Source organism: Hippocampus zosterae, chromosome 18 (assembly GCF_025434085.1).
Source record: "Hippocampus zosterae strain Florida chromosome 18, ASM2543408v3, whole genome shotgun sequence".
NCBI lineage: Eukaryota > Metazoa > Chordata > Actinopteri > Syngnathiformes > Syngnathidae > Hippocampus > Hippocampus zosterae.
The window spans coordinates 11,669,463-11,692,416 of NC_067468.1; the positions used below are offsets into that span (position 1 = coordinate 11,669,463).

General features: G+C 44.9%; 1 protein-coding gene and 1 long non-coding RNA gene across 5 annotated transcripts in view; both read left to right on the forward strand.

Moving 5' to 3' along the window:
- Positions 1-22,954, forward strand: part of unc5cb (unc-5 netrin receptor Cb) — a 105,830-nt gene that overhangs the window by 39,556 nt on the left and 43,320 nt on the right. The window contains exon 1 of one of the 4 annotated variants that reach the window (XM_052051474.1): positions 1,780-1,855. The exons of the other annotated variants lie outside the window; for them this stretch is intronic. Coding sequence (XP_051907434.1) covers positions 1,825-1,855 — 31 coding nt within the window. The 5' untranslated portion in view covers positions 1,780-1,824. Of the gene's footprint in view, positions 1-1,779; positions 1,856-22,954 lie in introns of those variants that run through there. 4 annotated transcript variants of the gene reach the window in all.
- LOC127591546 (uncharacterized) lies at positions 3,343-9,788 on the forward strand. Its single transcript, XR_007959895.1, has 2 exons — positions 3,343-4,573; positions 4,620-9,788. It is a non-coding gene; the product is annotated as an uncharacterized LOC127591546 (long non-coding RNA).

The following is a 22,954-nucleotide window of genomic DNA, read 5'->3' on the forward strand; positions in this document are numbered from 1 at the left end:
CCAGCCCCCCCCCCCCCCCCAAAAAAAAACAAACCTTATTCAGTTCCGAGCATCGCTTTTGAAGTTTAGGTACAGTGGGGCCTTGAGTTGAATTAGTTCTGTGATCACGCTTGGAACTCAAATGATCATTTCCCATTGAAATGAATGCAAACGTCTTTAATTCGGTCCAGCCCACCCCCCCCCCCCCAAAAAAAACAAACGTATTCAGTTCCGAGCATCGCTTTTGAAGTTTAAGTACAGTGGGGCCTTGAGTTGAATTTGTTCTGTGATCACGTTTGGAACTTAAATGATCAGTTCCCATTGAAATGAATGCAAACGTCTTTAATTCGGTCCAGCAACCCCCAACCCCTCCCCCGCCCCCCCCCCCCCCACAAAAAAACCAAACCTTATTCAGTTCCGAGCATCGCTTTTGAAGTTTAAGTACAGTGGGGCCTTGAGTTGAATTAGTTCTGTGATCACGTTTGGAACTTAAATGATCATTTCCCATTGAAATGAATGCAAACGTCTTTAATTCGGTCCAGCAACCCCCACCCCTCCCCCCCCCCCCCAAAAAACCAAACCTTATTCAGTTCCGAGCATCGCTTTTGAAGTTTAAGTACAGTGGGGCCTTGAGTTGAATTAGTTCTGTGATCATGTTTGGAACTCAAATGATCATTTCCCATTGAAATGAATGCAAACGTCTTTAATTCGGTCCAGCCTCCCGCCAACCCCCCCCCCCCCCAAAAAAACGAACCTTATTCAGTTCCGAGCATCGCTTTTGAAGTTTAAGTACAGTGGGGCCTTGAGTTGAATTAGTTCTGTGATCACGTTTGGAACTTAAATGATCATTTCCCATTGAAATGAATGCAAACGTCCTTAATTCGGTCCAGCCACCCCCCCACACCCTCCCCCCAAAAAAACAAACCGTATTCAGTTCCGAGCATCGCTTTTGAAGTTTAAGTACAGTGGGGCCTTGAGTTGAATTAGTTCTGTGATCACGTTTGGAACTTAAATGATCATTTCCCATTGAAATGAATGCAAACGTCTTTAATTCGGTCCAGCCTCCCGCCAACCCCCCCAAAAACAAACCTTATTCAGTTCCGTCTTTCCCGGCCGGGCACGGGAGTTGGTTTGTAACCTCGAAACGTCATTTTGGAAACCATTAAGGTACATTTTGAAGACACCAAAGGCGACAGCGAAGGTGGTTTTAGCTGGTGGGATGTGACGCTGATCATCTCCTGACGGGTCCATTAGCATAGGTTGCGTTAAAGTCTGCTCCGTGGCACATTTAAACCTTCCAACAGTCTGGCCAGTCACAACCAGCTGTCAGCATTTTTTTTTTTTGGCTCTAGGGAGCTCATACTATGTTGAGCAAAATTCTCTCTTGATGACTGGATCAGCACATGAGTCTTAACTGCAATTCCTGCGGTCCTTGATTAGACTGTGAAGCTACTGTAACACACGGGGGCCCTTTTGCGCGCTCTCATTTCCTGCCCCGTGTCTCCAGGCTAGGCGGTAAATAGCCTCCGCTTTCATTTGGAGGCCGAGCCGCCCTGGTCGCGTCGCCCTCTGGCTTCATTTTCCCCCTGCACCGCCTCGGTGTCATGTCTCAGGGGCACCTCATCTCCTGTCCCTTTGCACTTCGGCTTCATCGGCCCCCGCCCTCAAAGCCCCTCGGGCTAGAAACATTCTAATGGAGACCACTTACATCTCCTTTTAAATCTTAACACTGCTGGTTAACCCCCCCACCGTATTGATGTCCTGAGACACCCCTCCCTCTCGGCCTGCGGGAACACGCTGCGTTTGAGGAAAGACAGATCCGGTCTGTAGACATAAAGAAAAATAATGATATCCATCGATCAAAAGCTGAACGGGGGTGCGTTGTTTGTCTTTTAAGGCCTTCTGGTGTTTAACGTGTTTTACCTTGCTGCCCCGTTTATTTGCGTTGCCGCTTTAAATGCTCGAGGCGACCATGTCGAGAATCCAGGTCAAACATTTACTTTGTCTGTTTTGAAAGTTATGCTTGATCTGAAACATTTTGCGTCACGGGACCGGAGTCATAATATCACGGGGTACCATCTCGTTATATAATTGCAATGTCGTCGCGATAAACAAATTGAATACGCCGCTAGCCGCTGGTTTAGCATTCTGGTTCCCATATGTAGCTATGTCGTTTTTTAAAAAATGACGCAACATCATTTTAGAACCAGGAGAGCCTTTTCCGGACTGTCTGAAGCCCCCGGTTTGAGAACCGCATTTGTGGATAATGCAGATGTTAGCTCATGATTGATTTTTCCTCATCAGGCCAGATGTTAGCCATACAAGCGTTTGTACTACGGAGCCCCGAAAAGCATCAAGCCCCTCTCTTCCCCTCCGGCAATGAGAGCTTTATGTGGTCCGAAAAAGCTTGTCCAAATATCTAATAAGCCATGGTTAGGTCTTTAGGCTACATCCCACCTTCATCTCGCTCATACCTTTCGCTCCCCTTGAGGCCTTTGCATCAAAGAAAATGTGTTTACCCAAAGGATCATACGCTATATCCCCGCTCAAGCGCGTCCGTTGGTATTCCCGGAGTCTATCCGCACGACAGGTGGCCTCCACGCCGCTCCAATAAAACCCACCAGCTCGCGCCGCTCTTTTCAAGAGCCGGCCATACGTATCCTTTTACCCCAGGCTACGTTGGCCTCCCTGGTCTGGGACATGTTAGCAAGCTGCCAAATGAAAGGGGATAAATCACGCAAATGAAAACAAATAGAGTCGAGGCTAATTAAAAGCGTTTGGCCTGCTCTGAAAACATATTTGATGGTGCTCCCGGAAACATATGTTCCTCCCGGGGTGCTCTGAAAGGGGAGCGGTGTTTGTCCCGCTTCTTCTTTTCCCTTGTTTGTTATGGAATATATCCGCATACAAAAACTTGATACCACAAAGACGCGATGCTATGCTTTTCGTTTGTGTGCGACGTTGTTGATTTGTGCTCACTTGCTAATTTGACTTTTCTGTCTCTCTCTCTCTCCCACGCTCTTCATATTTTCCTGATAACATCGCAAACAAAGGTAAGCGTATTCAAAAACATCCTTGTTTTTTTGTTTTTTTCCATTTACCATTGAACATTGTTCACCACGAGGAATTTTACAGACACTGATTTAAAAACAAAACTAAACATTGTGGTAACTTGGAGGCCAGTGTTTTCACATGGTCTCTTGTCATGGTCTTTTGTTGTTGGGGTTCCTTCATTTTGGGTGTAGTTCCACCGGTGGCCACATAATGGTGGGGCGCTGTAGTTTTCCACTGTGTAAATGTGAAGGCCAATCGTATTTTAATGTTATTGAAATACATTTCTATTTTTACAGTAAACACTGGCCGTTGTGTTTTAAAAGCACTCTCGTGTTTCATTTCATTCGCATAAATATCGTTTCAATGTTAGTATTGGTGGCTTGTTTAATTTTGGTTAATTATATATTTTTTAAAAAGGTGTTTAGATTTCAGATTTTGTTTAAATTTGCAGACAGACTGAATTTAAAAACAAAAAAAACTGGCAAGTCGCTTCCGAGCTTGGTCGTGGATCGAATCAACATTTGAGGTCCGCCACCGTATGATGAGTCAGTGACGCGTTAATCCACTGTGAGCGAGGCAATAACAGTTAAGAGGTTCACATAAACAGACAGATGCCCGCTGGTTCATAAACAAACTCTCGACTTTCTGGCTCGGGTTGCCCCCCCCCCCCCACCCCCCCTACCTCCCACCCCCACCCGCTTGGTTTCCCGTACGACCTCGGAGTGTTCCTTGCAGCACAGCGAGAAGCAAAAACTTCCGTTAGTGGCTTCGCTCCCTGGCCCGTCAGAATGGATCTGCCGGAGGAGGGGAAAACAGAAAGGCTCGCTGACCCGTGGACTAGTTCAATTAGCATTTGCTAGGGACACCTCCTCTCAGCAGTGAATCGCTTGCTTGTGTGCACGCGTGTGCGCGTGTATGCGCGCGGGCGCGTTCGTTCCATGGGTATAACTGCACGTTGGACATGAAATATTAAAACATAAGGCTGAGAGTGCAGCAAGGTTGGAGCCCTCATTCCCCTCCCTCATCAAAAATAAAAGAACGGCAAGTGTAATGTATTTGAAAGATGGGGGGGGGGGGGGGGAATGAAAGGAGGAGGGCTTATTTGACTTATTAAAATAGGAACCATTTTTAGCCAACGTGGATTATTGCCACAACGGGTACGATATTAAATACACCTTTGCTGTCAGTAATTATTAAGTTACTAGTCGTGACATTAAAAAATGTTCGTTATATCGAGTACAAAATAAAATGGTTCGCACATCTTGGTGAAAAACATCTTGCATGTGCCATCATCGCGCTGATATATATATTTTTGATATCTTTTGCAACCCTGCTTTTTAATATGTACCTAAAGCATAATACTTCATCAAACTTCATATATTGAGTTTGAGCAAGTGCAGCTCAGAGTGAAATATTTCACGATTTTTTTTATTACTACATTTGTCAAATATGACATGAGAAGTGATCAAAATCATAAAAAAATAGAAATTAGTTCAGAATTAGCTTTCTAAAAAATATTTTCCTCTATAAGGACTCCACTGTATGTCGGCGTTACTCTACGTAAATTTCACTTTTTGAATTAAAAGTCTTGAAATAAATCAACTTGACCATTGTTCTCTCAAAATATTGCAATACGACTGTCAGCGCAACCAATTTCTCTTTCCATCTGAATTGAATTATAGTTCTGAGCTTTCACAGTAGAGCTCAAGAGATTAAAACACCTGCCGTGGCCCAAAAGCCGCCCGGACACAACGACCAAGAGCGTGTTTGCGAAATAAGGGTCAGAGGTGGGCGAGTTGAGTCGGCTCGCTCGTAATGGCTTTAACCTCTGACTACCAGCGCTGACCCGAGCTGTCTCCTAATGCGGCGTGACTGACGGCTCGGCGGCGGCCCGCATTCTTTGCGCCCTTTTGTTGTGAGATTGATGCTACTCGTGCGCTCTGACTGATTGACACAAGTTGCGACTCAGGAGTACATTGCCTTACATCCGTACTGCAGTACCTTGACTCAACTGGAGTGCCCCCTGTGTAAGCGTTTTAAAGAAAAAAAATGGAATCTGTACTTTCAGAAAACTTCTTATTGGGATGCTCAGTTGAAGTTAACTGGAAAACAAAACATTTAAAAAAAAACGAGAATTACATATTTGTGTTGAACTAAAAACATAATGAGAATAAAACGTCATCTATTAAAAACACGCAACCTTTCCTTCCGCTTGATGCTAATACACAACGTAAGACGCCTTAGCTTGCTAACGAATAGCACCTATATGGCGGTGTTATGATGCTAAGCAAGAGATACTTCCAGGCATATATTCTTTATCCTCTACAGAAAAAAAATGCCGCTTACGGAGTCACTTACGCTAGTTGTGAAACTCTTCTTTCATGACTGAGTTATACTGCCCCCTGTGGCCAACTCATGCACACCAGAAGGGTCTCGAGGCATCATTGAACAGTGAAACTAAAATGATAAAAGGCACTCAAATATCGTTAGAGGGAATTTAGAGCTGCAGAGTAAAATGTTATCATCATCATCATCATCATCATGGAGATGATGATGCAAAAGTGTATTTCTGGCAAGCTTCCGTTTGGACTCACACGGCATGCAGGAGCTTTTCCGCTAATGGAGCAGAGGATTTGAAATGTGACTAATTGTCGCATCAATTTCGCTCACCAATGCGCCTCTTGTTCTGGTGGGAGGAAACCAAACCGCTGTTGTCGTTTCCCCGGCATATTGTTTTTTACATATTTCAAATGCGCGATGGTGACGTGAAGCTGGGCGCGACGTGGGCGCTGTCGGGAGAACATCTGCGCCAGCCTGTTGGAAGAAAGAAAATGAGCACAGAGGTGGCGAGTGAGACGTGCGATTGAAAATGCTCGCCGAGCTGACCTCATCAACGTGTGTGCTGAGGCTTGAAGGCTCTTACAAAGGTCGTGACCTTTAATACCACTGTCTAGGTCTTCACTCACAGCTGTTGTCTGCGTGCTGCAGAACTGCAGATGTTGGCTCATTTGGACTCGGGATGTTCGGTCTAATTCATTAATTAATCCTAAAATACTCTCAAACAATGGAACTGTCATCTAATGACAGTTTTTTGTTTTTGTTTACAGACAGATTCTTGATGATTGGATCTTTGCTGACTGATTAGAACTGAATAAAGAGGCTCCGTTTTGTCCCGATCGCTTCTCGTGACACACGAAAGACACGTTTGTGTGATGTACATGTGGGGATGTGTTGCTTTGCACATTATCGTGTAGGTGTTGTTTTCATTATGGCGGATGGCAGCAGACACAGGCAAATGTACAGGCCTATAAACGCTAATGGATCCAGTGGGGACAGCGAGGTGGATATGAAACTTGGAAGGGAGACGCTTGTGGTATATTGCCTTTAATATGCAATGTTGACACTACATGATAAGGCAAGGAACATTTCGTACAAAAAGCCACAATATGATGTCAATTTGCTAAAAAAAAAAAAAAAAAAAAAAGACGTGAGGAAAATGTGACACGGATACTGGGACCGGCTCTCAATGCTGCAGTCCCGTTGCATTTCGATTGCGTTCAAATTCTGACAGCTTTTTATTTTTATTTTTTTGTCATTAACATAACCAAGCACATTTTTTTTTCCAAACACACACGCAGTGCACTGAAAGTTGAGTTTCTGACAATTACAACAATGTTGGTATGGGAACATGCTAATTTCTGCTTCTCAAGCTGCTAAGTATCCCTTCCAACCAACATTTTTATATTTGCATTGTCTTTATCCAGTCGTGGTTGACCTTGAGACAGATTCTTCAGATCCTGCACCATGTTCGTCCTAATATATATTGCACGGTATATTCTTTTGCTTCAAGCTTAATGACATCAAGGTCGCTTTATTGTCACGCTTTTAACAAATTGTTTACTAATACGAAGTGACGGTAAATGCCACCGGTAGCGCTTCTTTCTCTGGAGTGTCAAGTAGAAACCTTTCATGTTCCCGGATTATTTGTGACCTAATTTGTTGAGCTGCGACACACGTTTCAAAAGCGATTAAAGTGAAATACTCAAAACACGAGTCCCCGCATCCCAAATAAAAACACAACAGATATAGAGATACAATAATAATAATAATAATAATAATAGAAGAAGAATATTACAAATAAATACAAACTAAAATTCAATACAAAAGAACAGCAACGATTTTACAAAATGATCGACAGCTGTAATAATACAGAAATAGTTACAACAGCACAAAACTAACAAGAATAATAAAAAAATAACAATACAAAAAAAAAATGACAACAATAATCCCCCAAATACCGACAACAATACAAAAATACCAACGGCAATAGTACAAGAGTACCAAAAACAACAGTAATACAAAAATAACAAAAAAAGTAAAACCGTCAACCACAAAAATGTAAAATAGACAAACAACAATGAGACAAAAAAAAATGTCCTTCTGAATTTTTGAGCACTTCTTACCGTTCGGTGATGCATTTTGATCCCTCAACCCAATTTTCCTGTGAATGTTTGTTCTGTTGTGAGGAAGAACATGTCAAGGACTCACCATCGCCCTGAAGCGAGCCAAAATTATATCGGCATCATTTGACGCTTTGTAATTGGCACGTCAAATGCAACCCTCCAGCTGTATTATTTTGCTGTTGATCGTTTATTTTTATTTTATTTTTAGGAAGGGGTGTTTTTAAATCATAAGAATTCAAGAACCGAGCCACTCTCCTCTATTTGATTTTGTTTTTGGATTACTCATCGGCTTGTTTTGTTTTCAACACCTGCTTTGGAAACAGAGTTCAGCGGTGCGGAAAAGCGCGACAGAAGCCTGGGAGGGTTGCGGATCACAGGCAAAGTCAAATATTTGGGAATGGGGCGGCTGGGAGGCGCACGCCAGAGATCTTTTCATCCCCCGCAGACGGGGGGGGGGGTTTCTGTGTCTGTCAGAATGGATCGAATGCTTGGAAGAATGAGACAATGAACAAACAAAAGACAAAATAAAGAGTGATTACCAGCCATTGGATGACGATAGCTGTTGTAACTTTGTGCATGTCTCCCATTTGAAAGTGAACACTTGATATCATATGGGCGGTGTCATCCCAATGCCGTTTTGTAGGCAGTAAATTTAAAAAAAAAAGTTAAATAAAATATGGGGATTAGGTTATGTCCCAGATATTCTCTGATGCTGATTAAATGACAAACTAGCCTGGGCGAGTCAATCCTTTACTATTTTATGCTAACCTAGCATGACTTTGCCTTGACTAACCTATCATGGATGAGCATAAGCTAAACGAACCAAACCTTGACCAGCCTGACTTTACCGACCATAACTGTGCCATTTTTAATCTAGTTTAATTTATCCTGTGCTAACCTGATCACTTAACATAATTAAACCTAACGTTACCTGACCTTGCTTAGTTTAGCCTCGTGTAACTCATCCTTTGCTAAACTAACCTTGCCTAGCCTAGCCAAACATTGCAAAGCACAACATGGCACGGTCAACAATTTTGTTCAGCTACATTAAAAAAAAAGAAAACGTGTTGTTTTCCGCATTTGTCACAAGAGCCCTGAGAAAACACAATTTATAAAAAGATATTACAATAAATAAGAAATAAACTGTTTCGTAAGATTGGAGGTTACGAGTCCTGCCAAGGTTTCGCAAAGAAAGTTTGAATAAATATGAAAAAGGACAATGCGCCCGTCTAGATAAGTCACATTTTATGTTCAAATGAGTTTTTTTCCCCCCCAAATGCTATTAAATGGCCACTGTAAAGCAGCTCCATTCCTGTCTTGGCTGTATGTGCACGAGCTTCAATATAAGCCAGATAATTGGCTTCAGTTGCTTTGTGTCCACCCGCCGTCATCTCCCATTTTTTTTTTCTTTTCCTTATTTTTTTTTGTGCTTTCCATATCTGCCACCAGGGAGAGTCATAGAAATGCTGGCTGTCGAGATGAGAAGAGTCAGCCTTCCACTTATTAAGACTGTGACACTATCTGTCCATCTATCCTTTTTTCTCAGTTTCGGCGTGGCTAGTAATTTGCATTGGCCAACCCACATCAGTGGTGTAATGTCGCTACGATTCGGCTGTGTCGGCGACGGGGCCCTCCGTCCTTGGAAGTGGGTCGACTTGCGGACTGAAAGACAGACCCGAGCCTTCAGCTTTACCGCGGATCATTAATGCATGAGGGAGATGGAGACGTGCAGTGTCCTGTTCCACTGGAGAGAAAAGGTCAAAGCCACGGGAGATGGTGGAGGGTGGTGGTAACATGATGCCCACCCCCCCTTCTCAAAAAGAAAAAAAAGACACTTACTTGTTTTTGTTGATGCATCTATCGCATGTGTTCACTGCATTTCACTTTTTCCACATTTTATGTGAAAGCTTTTTTTTTTAAAAACAGGTTCAAGTGAGGGCGGCCCGGTAGTCCAGTGGTTAGCACGTCGGCTTCACAGTGCAGGGGTACCGGGTTCGATTCCAGCTCCGGCCTCCCTGTGTGGAGTTTGCATGTTCTCCCCAGGCCTGCGTGGGTTTTCTCCGGGTGCTCCGGTTTCTTCCCACATTCCAAAAACATGTGTGGCAGGCTGATTGAACACTCTAAATTGTCCCTAGGTGTGAGTGTGAGCGTGGATGGTTGTTTGTCTCTGTGTGCCCTGTGATAGGCTGGCAACCGATTCAGGGTGTCCCCCGCCTACTGCCCGGAGACAGCTGGGATAGGCTCCAGCACCCCCCGCGACCCTAGTGAGGATCAAGCGGTTCGGAAGATGAATGAATGAAGGTTCAAGTGAAGGTTCCAGACACTCCTGCAATAGGTGAAAATCTACAAATAAGAGTTTTGTTTTTTGAGAACCCCATTAGCTCCTGACTCAGCTCAGAAGCCAACCTGAAACAGACAGGCCCGTGTTCATGGAGACACTCTTCTTCACAGAGGATAAAGAATATATGTATGTTAGCACAGTTACAGCAACTGTCAGGCATGTGTTGCTTCTCCACTTGTGTTGATAATATCCGTTTGTGTATTTTTTTTAACATGCTGGTGCTTATAGTTAGCCTATAAATGGCGTTTTGCGTTGTTTGGCAGCCGATGAGTGTTAAAATTGCACGAGCCGGCTAGCCAGTCTGTAAATGGTTGTTGTGCCTGCAAGGTGGACGTGTTGTGGCTGCATCCTCCGCATCCCCGGTGGTGGTGGGGGTGGCGGGGGACGTCGCTTTCAGCGCCTGGCTGGTCTTGAGGAGGAGGGGTGGGGGGTGCCATACTTGCTCCTCGTTGCCCCACCATTTTACGTGGTTGACCTATTTCACTGGCTCGGAGGGACACGGGCGAAATCACAGGCTGACAGTGGTCCCCTGGTGAGTGGAGCTGGCTGTGTGATTCCCTAATGCAGTCACGCCCTTACACACATACACACGCACACACACACAATTCCTTCCGACCCAAGTGGCTCTAACACATTAACAGGTATGATGTATTTTCACTCTTTCCCATCTTTTATATACAGTATTGTAATAACCGTCTCTCTGGCAATACTGTGGTCCTGCAATAGCTCACATTTTAATGCAGTCCTAGGGTGTAGTTATACGTAATGTTATAGTTCTATAAATTTGCATTTAATCTTTCAGAACTGTTTGTTTTTAAACTTGTTTTTTGGCAGTGGACTTACGTACAGATACATACACAATCCACTACAAATGTGTACTCCATGACATCCCTCCACTGGATAACTCTGAAATAGTCCACAGTATGAATTCAGGCTTTTCCTGGTGTCTCTTGTACTAGAAAGAATCGTCGCACATTTTTCAGCGATTTTGCACATTCAGACAGACTTCTATTAGAACAAAAGAGAACAAAACAAAGAGAATTACATGTTGTGTATTTATCCAAACCACATAACTAATGAACATCCCGCTAAAACACATTGCAAAACCCACGAATGGGCAAACCAAAAGAGCTTTGATGTTGCAATACTGATAACCCTTTGCGCAACACACATTTCCCCAACAATGGCGCAGCAACACATACAGATGGACACTGTAACGTTAACTGCCGGCATATATTCGTTATCCTCTGTGAAAAATAAATATGACCTCATCTTACCGTCACTATGTATTGAGTCAAAGTTCTTTTTGTATCATGCATGTCTGTACTGTACTGTACTATACACTGACCCTTGGCGGCCGAGGCAGGTACACTAGAAGGAGCATATTGTCCATGGGCATTGAAGCATGAAATCGTGATATAAAACTCTTTAAATTATGTATAATTTATTTAATTATTTTATTACTGCATGTCTGTACGTACAACATTGTAGCGTGTTATTTTTTCTCATTTAAAAAATTTTGAAAAAATCTCAATGTCGGCCACTGTACTCCTTTTTGTGTACAACTGCTTACCGAGGTAAATTAAATTTTGAAATTAAGTCCAAGCCCCTTTATAAATTTGACATCAACTGCAGTGTAAATGTTGTTATAATTTATGGGAAAGGGGTGGGGAGGGGACATTTTTTTTGATTAGAGGCTGCTCTCGGGGCTTGCGTGGTGGCAATTAAACCTGCAAAACAGTTATTACCGGCTTAGCGGAGCATTTAAAAAGCCATCTGATGTGATATCAAGCGTTCAGCTGTCTTTTTTTTGTTTTGTTTTTCTCCCCGCAGCCGTCTGCGGAGAATCTTGGCATCAAAGCTACAAATCAGCTGGTCAAAGTTTTGTGGACCGCTGCAGCATTTTGCCTTCGTTTAAAGTCAAAAATTAGTGTGTTGGACAAGGGGGGGGCGAGATTATGCAACACTGTTGAGATGTTAACAGCTTTATGGCCTCACATCAAATACTGGAGCTGTTCAGGCTCAAATCGACGTAATGAAGTGCTAGAAAAGCGGATAGACTTTGGTGATTATTATATCTGTATTGGTGGTGTGTGTGTGTGCGCGCGTGTGTGTGTGAGAGAGAGAGAGAGATTGTGTGTTTAGTGTGCATGAGAGTCTGAGAGGTGCCAGTTAGTGAGGGTGTGAAAAATAGTGTGAGATCAACAGAAAGTTTGTGTGTGTGTATCTGTGTGTGGGGGAGACAAACTGGTGAGAGTGTGTGTCTTAGTGTGAGATATGTGAGTTGATGAGTTTTTGTGGAAGAGGATAAGTGAGAGAGAGCGAGAGAGAGAGAGAGGCCATGTGTGTGTGCGTGTGTCTGATTTGTTAAGTTGTGTGTGTCTGTCTCTGTGTGAGTGTTTGAGATTTGTGTGAGAAACTGTAGAGGATATGAGAGAGTCTGGTATAGTGCGAATGTGAGAGTAGCGCAAAAGAGTGTGAGTTGGATTTTTTTTTTTACTTTTTTTTTTTGGTGGGGGGGTTAGAAGTGTCTTTTAGTTTGTGTGCTGAGCGCATGTGTTTGTGCGTGCTAGACAATGAGAGAGGATGTGAGAGTCTTTCTGTGCATGAGAGCTCATGAGAGAGTTTGTGAAAGTGTGTGAGCACTGGAGACTGAGAGCGCATTTTGAGATTATGAGTGTGAGTGAGTGCCTTTGTGAATGTACAGAATGTGAAAGTATGTGTGTGACTGTGTGAGTGTGTGTGTGTGTGTATGCATATGCGCATCATAAGCGCATATGAGGTCCAGATATATAGTCATGTTTATTAGGCACTATTGCGGTTGTAATCTATATATATATATGTATATGTATATGTGTGTGTGTGTGTGTGTGCGCGCGTCCTTTCATATATCAGCCTCCTCTCCTCATCTACTGATCCCGAGGCTAAGATTTATGAATCTGCATTACATCTGCCTTGTCACATGCATTCAGACATCACACACGCACCGTACAAGCACACGCAGGCACCCACATGTTCAGATAGATTAAACCCCACACTCATTCATACACACACACACACACACACTCCCACACACACGCATATCCATGCACTTGCGCCGCACTGCGTTTTGGCACATTACGTCAAAGTCTACCAAGGGCCGTGTTAAATGTTGGGAAAAATATGACGCAGCGGTGGAACAAATGCTTATTGTGATGTATGACGAGGCTGCTGGACAAGTGTCAAATTACGATGTAACGTCTTCATCAAAAAAAAACAAAAAAAAAACAACTAAATCGACCATCTGCTTCCATATATCGTGGGGCCTTGAGATAAGAGTTTAATTTGTGACGTGGCTACGCTCGTAAAGCAAAACACTTGCATCTCAAATCATTAGGGCTGCAGCAAAGTATTATTCTGAAAATAGATTAACCTGTCGGTTTTTCAGATTAAAAAAAATACAGGACATCATTTCAGTTATTTCATTGGATTATTATTAATAATTGATTAATTTCTGTTTTGATTGTGATTTTCGTAAAATATTGTTTGTAAACCGAGGTTCCATTCCTTTTCACCGGCATGTTGAAGGAATGAATGGCTGTCATTTGGACTCTTAAGTGGCGGTATCAGCCATTTGTCAGCTCGAGCTTGGTTGCCTCGTGTGAAAGTTGTTACTTCTGTGTGCTTAACATGGGGTAAATATTATTATGCAATGATTAATATGTCACCAAATAGAAGCGGACGACTGAGCCTATGGCAAGTGTGACTCGACTAATGCACAGGGAGGAAAGGCAGGCAAATAAGTGCATGAGCTCATGCAGCAAAGGAAAAGCAGGATGACTGCTGAGGGTGGAGCCAAGTGTCAGAAGGGATTTCGCTACAGGGAGAAAAAGAAGCACACTCGGTACATTTTTCGTTCAGCGACTTATCAGGCCTGATGTTGTCATTTGACCCAGAAAATAAATCAGTAAATTGGGGTGAATGAAATTATACTTGACGAATCAGCCCTCTTGGGTGGACGGATTCCGTAAAATGCTCGTAGCTCCTGACAAGAGGATGTCAAACCTTTCAAAATCACGTTTTGTAAATTTAGTAATCAAGGTAATTTGTAAAAATCTGTTCAGGTTTCTTCAGTTTACTATCTAGCATACAGCCTCCAACTTTAGCTAGCTAGCTAGCGCTAACCTAGTGTACCGGTAATATTAAAATACTGAAATACCTCACAATAAGCTTTTTATTAGTCACTCCTGTAAAAATATTTTATATTTGTACGTGGAAATACGGTGTCAGTATCAAACCAGACTCTACTACTACAACACATCTAAAGAAATTAATTGAAATGATATAATTCATTGAGCTAGTAGCTAGCTGCCGAATATTCCTTTGGATTATTGAAAATGTCAAGATTTTTTTGGTTTCATGTTTTCAGATTCCACTGCTTTTACTGATATTTTAGGTATTTGATGCGTGTATACTATCAAGTTTTAAAAAGTTTCGTGTTTGTTGAACTTTATAGAAATATGTAAGGTTGGGTCAAACAGTCATGGTTTTGGCTATTGAAGCCAGCGTTCAGTTCCTTACCCTGGCGAATATCTGAGTTGGTCCACCGTTCCAACTAGCGTCACTGTGACTGAGATGTTTTCCTCCATAGTACCAGTTTATTACCAAAATAATGACACGTTGCTTTAAATGGAGGTAGTTTTCCATTCGCCTACTTGTCTGGTGCCAGAAAGCGGATGCCCGCTGTTCCCAGCCAATTAGCCAAAGTACAGTCATCGCATCAAAGTGCAGAGAGCGTGGCGAAGGGGCCTGAGAGAGTGTGACATGTCTCGTCCGCCACGGCCCACCGGTTGGGTTGAGGTTGACGTGTGACGTTCTTCCGAGCTTCCATATTTGTATCGGCACCTGCCGTGGAGGCCTCCATAAATTCTGTGGCGTTTGAATGCATTCTGTGTAGAGGGTGCTAGGTAAGAAGCCCATGACAGTACCCGCCACCCACCATTGCCTCACCGCCCCCATCCCACCTCACCTCCACCCCCGCCTCTTCACCTACATCCTCTTCTCCGTTCTCCTACCGACTCCGCTCGTAGAGTACCGTAAATTAGTCCCGGGTGGTGACACGGTGCTTGCTGGGTAATTTGGACAATGGGCCGTTTGACAGCTCACCCATCACAGCTACAGCGCCCCGGGGAGCCACTACTCCTCGCGAGGTTTTTTTCCCCTCCTTTCCATTCCTTTTTTAAAAATTTTTATCGCCCCCCCGTTCCCTCCATTTGCACTGACGGAGTGACTCGCTAAGTAGCGGCATCATTCTCCAATCACACACCAAAATAGCTTTTCATCCGGGAGGGACCAAGGAGGGGGGGCTCCAACGAGATGCGAGAGTGAAAGCTCCTAATTGCTGGAGAGCGAGTGGAAAAATATGATGGAAAGAAGGGCATCAAAACGCACGCGTAAGATAAGATGAATTCTCTCCGTTCCCCCAAAATATGTTGAAGCCCCGAGAGGGATGACGAGTGGGGCCGCGCATATTTTTGTCTTCACAATTCGCCCTCGCCCGCCCCTACATTATGTCTGTTGAAATTTGAGGGTAGTGATGGAAAAAATGTCATATTCATACATCTTCCGTACCGCTTGATCCTCACTAGGGTCGCGGGGGGGTGCTGGAGCCTATCCCAGCTGTCTCCGGGCAGTAGGCGGGGGACACCCTGAATCGGTTGCCAGCCAATCGCAGGGCACACAGAAACGAACAACCATCCGCACTCACACTCACACCTAGGGACAATTTAGAGTGTTCAATCAGCCTGCCACGCATGTTTTTGGAATGTGGGAGGAAACCGGAGCACCCGGAGAAAACCCACGCAGGCCCGGGGAGAACATGCAAACTCCACACAGGGAGGCCGGAGCTGGAATCGAACCCGGTACCTCTGCACTGTGAAGCCGACGTGCTAACCTCTGGACTACCGGGCCGCCCAAAATGTAATATTATCACCCTCAAAATGATTCTGACTGATGTTGAAATCTCAATGAATACACCTGATTATTCATTCATTTCAAAACGTCGTATTTATTTTGAGTCTGTCTCTTTGAGACCAGTCCAGGGTGTTGTTTGTCTTTCGCCGGAAGTCCCCTGGGATTGGCTCCAGCTCCTCGTGACGCTAAACTGGTTAAGCGCGTTAGAAAATGGATGGATGAATATCTTTACCGACACTGATGGATTTATTTTAGCGTGTTGAATGAATTAAAGGTGAAGATTTTTTTTTAATTGATCTGTTTAGAAAAAATTCTGTTTCTTTAAGTGAGCGTTGAACATTCCGTTGGCCCTGCTTTAAATTGGATTGCACATTTGCAACTACTCCCTCCCACGCCGCCGTCTTTGCCGTTTTTATGGCTTCGAGGGCATCGGAAAAGCGCCGAGTGTCGGCTTCTGAGATTGGCACGACGCTCTGACCTTGCTCCTCCCCCAGCACAGAGACGCCACTTGAACAGCCAGTCAATCGTCCAAAGCCTGCCGTGAAGCTGGCGAGCGGCAGCCGCTCGCCGCCAGAGTGCGGGCCAGACTGGGCGGAGTGAAGGTCAGGGACGGCAGTCAGAGGCAACGTGTAAGCAAACGGCCATGACGGATGTGCAAGGAGCAGCGGGTACGCTCGGAGACTTGAAAATAAGCCGCAGAGATGAGGCGGTGGTTTTCAAATGGTTTTCCGCATAGACGTCCTAATTACCGCTCGCTTTGCTTGTATGACTCGCGTATTCTCGCGTGTAGCGAAAGGGGAAATATGCACTAAGTTTGACGCTTTATGACAGTGTAGCAAAGGCAAAAAACGCTTCATTTTGCTACCATTCGAAAGTTTGATGCCTCAAGCTTCTCTCCTCTTGACGCCCACTTTATTAGATTTTTTTTTTTTTTAAGTACAACCGGAGCAAACCAACTTTGCTCAGTTGCCTGGTGTTTATGAAAAAAAGTTTGGTTCTCTGAAGACCAAATTGCCTTTGTCGTTTATGAAAAGACGTAAATTGGATTCATCCACTAAATAGTCTTTCACTTAAAAAAAAAATATATATTGTATATCCGGTTCCACAACGGGAATTTTTTGTTTTGTTTTGTTTTTCAAACGTATATTCAGTTGCAACTTGAGTAGGTTTTGTCTCCCTTTTTGGGCTTGTTGACCACTAGCGGCACGTCAGTGAAGCGGCTGGCGTGTTTACCCCGCAAGCGTCTGACAGCTAACTCAAAAGAGCGTCCTCTTGTTTGTCTCGAGATGGCGGCCTTCCCCCTGGAGGGGAAATATGAGCGGTTGAGAGGACAGCGAGTGGGGCTGGCGGGTTGGGGGCTCTGATGGGGTCACCCCCCCCCCCCTAAACAGGAATCAATAAATCGCCACGCCGCAGCCAACCGTTAGCCGCGGCCCCACAAATAAACGCGCGTACACACGTTTGCGGATATGAAGCACTCGGCCGCAAACAGACATTAGAGTGGAAGTAAGCCTGCTGCTTATTTACCTTCTTCTCGTGGAGCTCGGCGTTAAAGACAATGGCATCACTTATCGATCGGCTCTCGCGGAGGATGAGCGGGCCTTTACTTAATCCGAGACTAACAAGCATCGACGCGCGCGACGCCGTTAGCATTGATTTATGTTCAATCAATATAATGGGGAGGTGTGCTCTCGGGCAATTTATAAGTCAGCGCTGATTGACAGTCGATTTTTGCCGCTTGGCTTGACATGACAGGTGAGTGGTTTGTTATTCTGCTTGACCACTCAGCTGTAAAGCACCTCGCGCTCTTCTCCATCACCGCATATCAAAACATTGGCAAGTAAAAGCCCCCCTGTTGTCGACTTAACCATCCGGCCGGTTGCTCTGTTTTCTTTTACCGCCATTCATCTTCTGTGATTTTAGGGTGTTACAGAAAGCCCCCCCAAAAAGTCACCAATGTACCCCCCCCTCCCCCCCCACACACACACACATCACAGTGATGGTAATTTTTGAACCATGAATTTCACTGTAGTCCAAAACTATGACGGTAAATTCACGTCAGCGCCGTTCCCTCCCCACTCTTCCTCGGCCAAATAAATCTGCTTGAGGACACACGGGGATATATGGAGAGCTTATCTGGCACGGGGGGTGTCACAGTCCTGACATTCAGACTCTCTTATCACAAGATACTCTCTCTCACACACACACACAATAGAATATATACGATCTGTGAAAAACGCCCCCACAAATATCTCACCCTACAGGATGCAAGATGGGGAAATCGAGCCAAGTTGGAGTTATGATGTAAAGTGCATGTTTGGTATATACTGGGGGAGCACTCTTGGAAGGCAAACATTGAGTTCATGTCATGTTTGGGGATGATTATAGTAAGATTTTTTATTATTTTTTATTTTTTACAAAGTATGGCTATGGATAAAAAAAGGAGTTGAATACTTTCATATTTTGCCCGTTATCTAGCAGCTGTCAGTATGATGCCGTTCACCTCAAACCACAGGCAACGTTCTAAACATATTGTTATATGGAAAACAGTGCTTGCGGTGTCAATCAACATTGCGTATTATTGTACACAAAGCAAAAGCGACTCTTCTCCCGGGTCTCATTAGACTGCAGCAAATGAAATGAATGTCAATCAGTTTTCCGCGCGTGTACTTTTAGGCACTCATTTGAATGCTTCTGGAATCGTGATTTGCACGAGTGACCGTCGTGCTAACTAACGATCTTGTGGCAGCCTCGAAACCTTTTTTTTTTTTTAATTTGTCACTCGCAAAACACACATTCATTTTTTTTTCTTTTTAAATTGGCCCATTTCTTCAAAAACGAAGAAACTCTGTTTTGCCGCCAGTCAAGCCAACATGTTTTGGGTCTTAAAAAGTGCACACTCGACGATGACGTTATTGGAGCCTGGATGTCTTAACGAGCCATCCGAGAACACAAAGATGGATGGAGACCGACGCAAAAAAAAAAAAAAAACAACAATAATAATAATAATAATTAAATGATGTGAAAGACAATTGTAAATAGCACTGCGATTTATCCATTTTGTGTTTATATTACACTTAATTGAACGGTGTTTGTTGTTGTTTTTTTTTCCTTCTTTCTTCTTTCTACCTACATTCTTGCTGCTGGAGGCTGTAAATTTCCCCAGTGTGGTACAAATAAAGGATATCTTATCTTCTCAGAAAGCTGCAGCAATATTAGCTGTTCCTTGCAGAGGATAAAGAATATACGCCAGTGCTTATTGTGATCGTATGTCTACTGCACGCGTTGCTCCATCGTTTGTGTTCTAAATAATATACGTTGCCTAAAGAGTCATAACACTGCCATAACGATCCGTTTTGCTCGTGTCGTTTTGACATGTTTCTGTTCCTTTTTAGGCTCATGCTAACTCTCACTATGCGAGTCTCTCGTCTTCCGCGCGCCTCACATCTCCCCTGCCCGAGAGCGTGCTTTAATATGTAATGATGCCAATGTTGGGAGCCAGCGTTTGGCTTTGATTCGCCTGCGTCCACGCTGTCATCCTTTTAATAGCGCTGCACTCCCGCCGCTCGGGAAGGCAACAACTCGCCGCTAATGCCAAGACGAGCTCCCAAAGCTCTTGTCCACTCCCACGTGGTGAACCGGGCTCACTTTAATTCTGCATTCTGCCTTGTTCTTTCGGTAACAAGGCAGGAGGACAAACTCATTTAGGGGCGGGGGGTTATTAATCGCTCCCATCTTCAAAAATGACAACCTTCCAGCCTTGATTATCCATTTTAACAAATATTCCCTTTGCCTCCTAAATAATTCCCTAATATGACTTCCGGTGGGAATTAGCAAAACTCACCCTAATTATGAAGCATAATACAATTGGACTGGAAAAAAAAAATAAAACAAGTACTGCGAGGACACGTTTCATTAAAATTTTAAAGCCTGAATATAAAGACAATTTAGCAGCGTGGAGATTAAAATCAAGCCACATAATTACAAATCTTTAATACAGGCACCCATATTGCATTTTAATCAGACAGAACAGACTTGTGAAACAAATGGGGCCGAATAGAAAGAAATGACTTTGAAATGCCTTATTGATGCTTCTAAGTGGTATTCGTTTCATCTGTGTATTATGTTTACAAAAACGACACACACAAGCAAGAAATCGGGTCTGCGCGTGACAAATTTCAAGACAGAACTCGATTGGGAACCGTGCCCCTAATTAAGACAACTTTACCGTTTGCTGTGTTTCATTTTGAGCAAAACAGAATCAAACTTGGACCAAATGAGACAATCCAAAGTTTACGGTTCCAAGCAGACTAGGGCACAGTTCGGTGGTGGTTGCGCAAGTACACTTGATTTAAGAGCAACCGTCTTTGGGCTTAGCGAGTACTCCGGGTACTCGGTTCATGGCAGATTTGTGTAAAATGCTTTTAATAACATAGCACTCAAATAAGGGGGGGAAAAAATGTACGACTTAAATGTTGAAGTCAAATAATGTCTTAGAATCAGCGGTTTCCAGACGACTTTGGATTTGACTGTTTGCTGCCCGGGCGGCCCGGTAGTCCAGTGGTTAGCACGTCGGCTTCACAGTGCAGAGGTACCGGGTTCGATTCCAGCTCCGGCCTCCCTGTGTGGAGTTTGCATGTTCTCCCCGGGCCTGCGTGGGTTTTCTCCGGGTGCTCCGGTTTCCTCCCACATTACAAAAATATGCATGGCAGGCTGATTGAACACTCTAAATTGTCTCTAGGTGTGAGTGTGAGCGTGAATGGTTGTTCGTCTCTGTGTGCCCTGCGATTGGCTGGCAACCGATTCAGGGTGTCCCCCGCCTACTGCCCGGAGACAGCTGGGATAGGCTCCTACATCCCCCCCGCGACCCTAGTGAGGATCAAGCGGCTCGGAAGATGAATGAATGAATGTCTGCTGCCCTCACCAGACTATCACGCCCGGCGGAGCAGCAAAATATCCGCCGGCTCACCCGCTTACTGTAAAGTAGCCGCGCACTTACCATCCAGTATTTACTCGGATGCGCATCAGCATCCGTTTGATTGCTAGTCTCTTGGCTTTCCGTCTTATGAGCCCTCTTTGCATTACGGATAAATGCCTGAGCTTGATACAGTTCGGAGAGGGGGGGCAAGGTAAATGAGTGTTGATAAGGATCAGGTGTTTGCTTTTTTAGGGGAGGGGGGGTTTGCCCCACCCCCACAGCCCCTTCACACCACTTCCATTCATGTCCGCCGTAAAAATTCTGTCAGCGAGGAAGTTGATTCATTAGAATATCTGTTGGCAAGTCTGGCTATTACCCCTTCCACGAACGAGCGTGTGCGCGCTTTCATGGTCGGCTCAGATCTCTGCCGCTTCGCAGCTCGACGCAGCAAAGGCGCCAGGAGCGAGATAGAGAGAGAGATGGGGAGATAATGGCAATAGCAGGTGAGAGACGGCTAACACAATCTGGAATGAGTTTCCGTCAGCTGCGGCTCTCGCCTCTTTTCTGAGTCCGGGTCTCCTCATTGAGCACGTGGGCGGACTGACAGCCGGGGGCCCGCTCGGGCTTTCGCGGAGTTGTCAGGTGAAAAGACAAAGCGAAAGAGATGAAACTTGAGAACGTGTCAACAAATCACTCGGACGAAATGGTCACAAGGATGCGTCGGGTTGAATGTGAAGTGGAATTTGAGGCCGAGTCATTGGTTCGTTCGCCAGCCAGTGAACACGCGAATGATTGTCTGCCTAACGGCGATGAAGTGATTCCATGAATCGCTGACGAAGGAATCAACTTGACCCGGCATTTTAACGGGAGGCGTATTCTGAATTGGGTCCACCCCGGAGGAGGGGGGGGATTGGCTCATTTGAATAAAACAGGACCACCCCCCTCCCCCTTCCCAAACAGAGCAAGGCCAGAAAGTGCTATGGGATGCTCATAGGTCACCTCAGGTTGCGATTCACCACAGGTTAACAGCAAAGTAAACAAGATGACCCCCCCCCCACCCCACCCCCCCTGCCTTCCCCTCACACCCATCAGTGAGGATGGCCTCGGTCACGCAACACCCCCCCCCCCGCCCCCCCGCAACCGCCCCCTCGCCTCACTCGACTTTTCATTTCCCAGCCATCATCTCGGGTGGGGGCCGTGGCAGGTATGGAGGCAGAGATAACATTAGAGAGACATCACAGGGAGATATGTGGCCGCGAGAGAGATTATTCAGCGCCGCAAAGGCAACCAGGAGGCAACCTCTGTCAGACATCAAGGCTCCAGCGTGTCCGCACAGGACAAGGACGGTGGGGAGGGGGGTTGGGGGTGGGGACACAAGAGCACGGAAGAATTACTGATGCACTGATACACTCCAATTTTTTTTTTTTTTTTTTTAGTCCTTCTCGACAGTGATCACGTAAAAACAGATAAAGTTGAGCATTCAGACCCTATCAAAACAATCCAAGCTCTTGCGGACACGGGGGTTTGGTCTACATTCCATCTCTTGAGTTATTGATGCCTTACCGAATTAATGGTAGGAATAAGAACAGTTCTGGAGGTGACAAATGAGGTGGGGGGGGGGGTTAGGCTTCCTCCTCCTCTTCAAAGGAGAAGTTCCCTGTGTTCGCCCGTCCATTGCTGTGGTGCTTGCCGCCGCTGCGAGTGTTCGCTTGCATTTGCGGCAGCAGCGGCGTGTGCGATTCAAGACACAAAGATGAAAGGGAGTTGTAATTACAGGGAAGCGTATCTGTCGACTGCAGAAGTATTGGAGGAATGGCGCAAAGTGGGCCAGCAGCCTCAGGTCATTAGATCTTCGGTGAGTGTGTGTGCGAGCCAGTGAGACAAAAAGCACAGAGGAGGGGAGAGCAAAACCGAAACCGAGCGACAGCTTGGAACATCAGTTCATCTGAGTCTACCTCTGAACTCTGAAATGCGGTGAAATTCACACAACTTTACCGGTTGATGCATGTATGCGTCTGCCATGAGTCATCCCTCCCCCATTATATCATCTCTAGTTCGAAAGAGTACAGTTAGCTAGCTAGCTAGCTAGCTAAGCCCACACTCAGATTCAACATCTTCCCGGGATGCCTCAATTTATAGAACAAGTGTGTGTCGTTATTTAAGACCTTATTCCAAAGTGAATAGGTTACGCTACGGACGAGCCCACTCCCCCTCAACTGCCCAAGGGGACCCCTGGAGGCTTGTTAG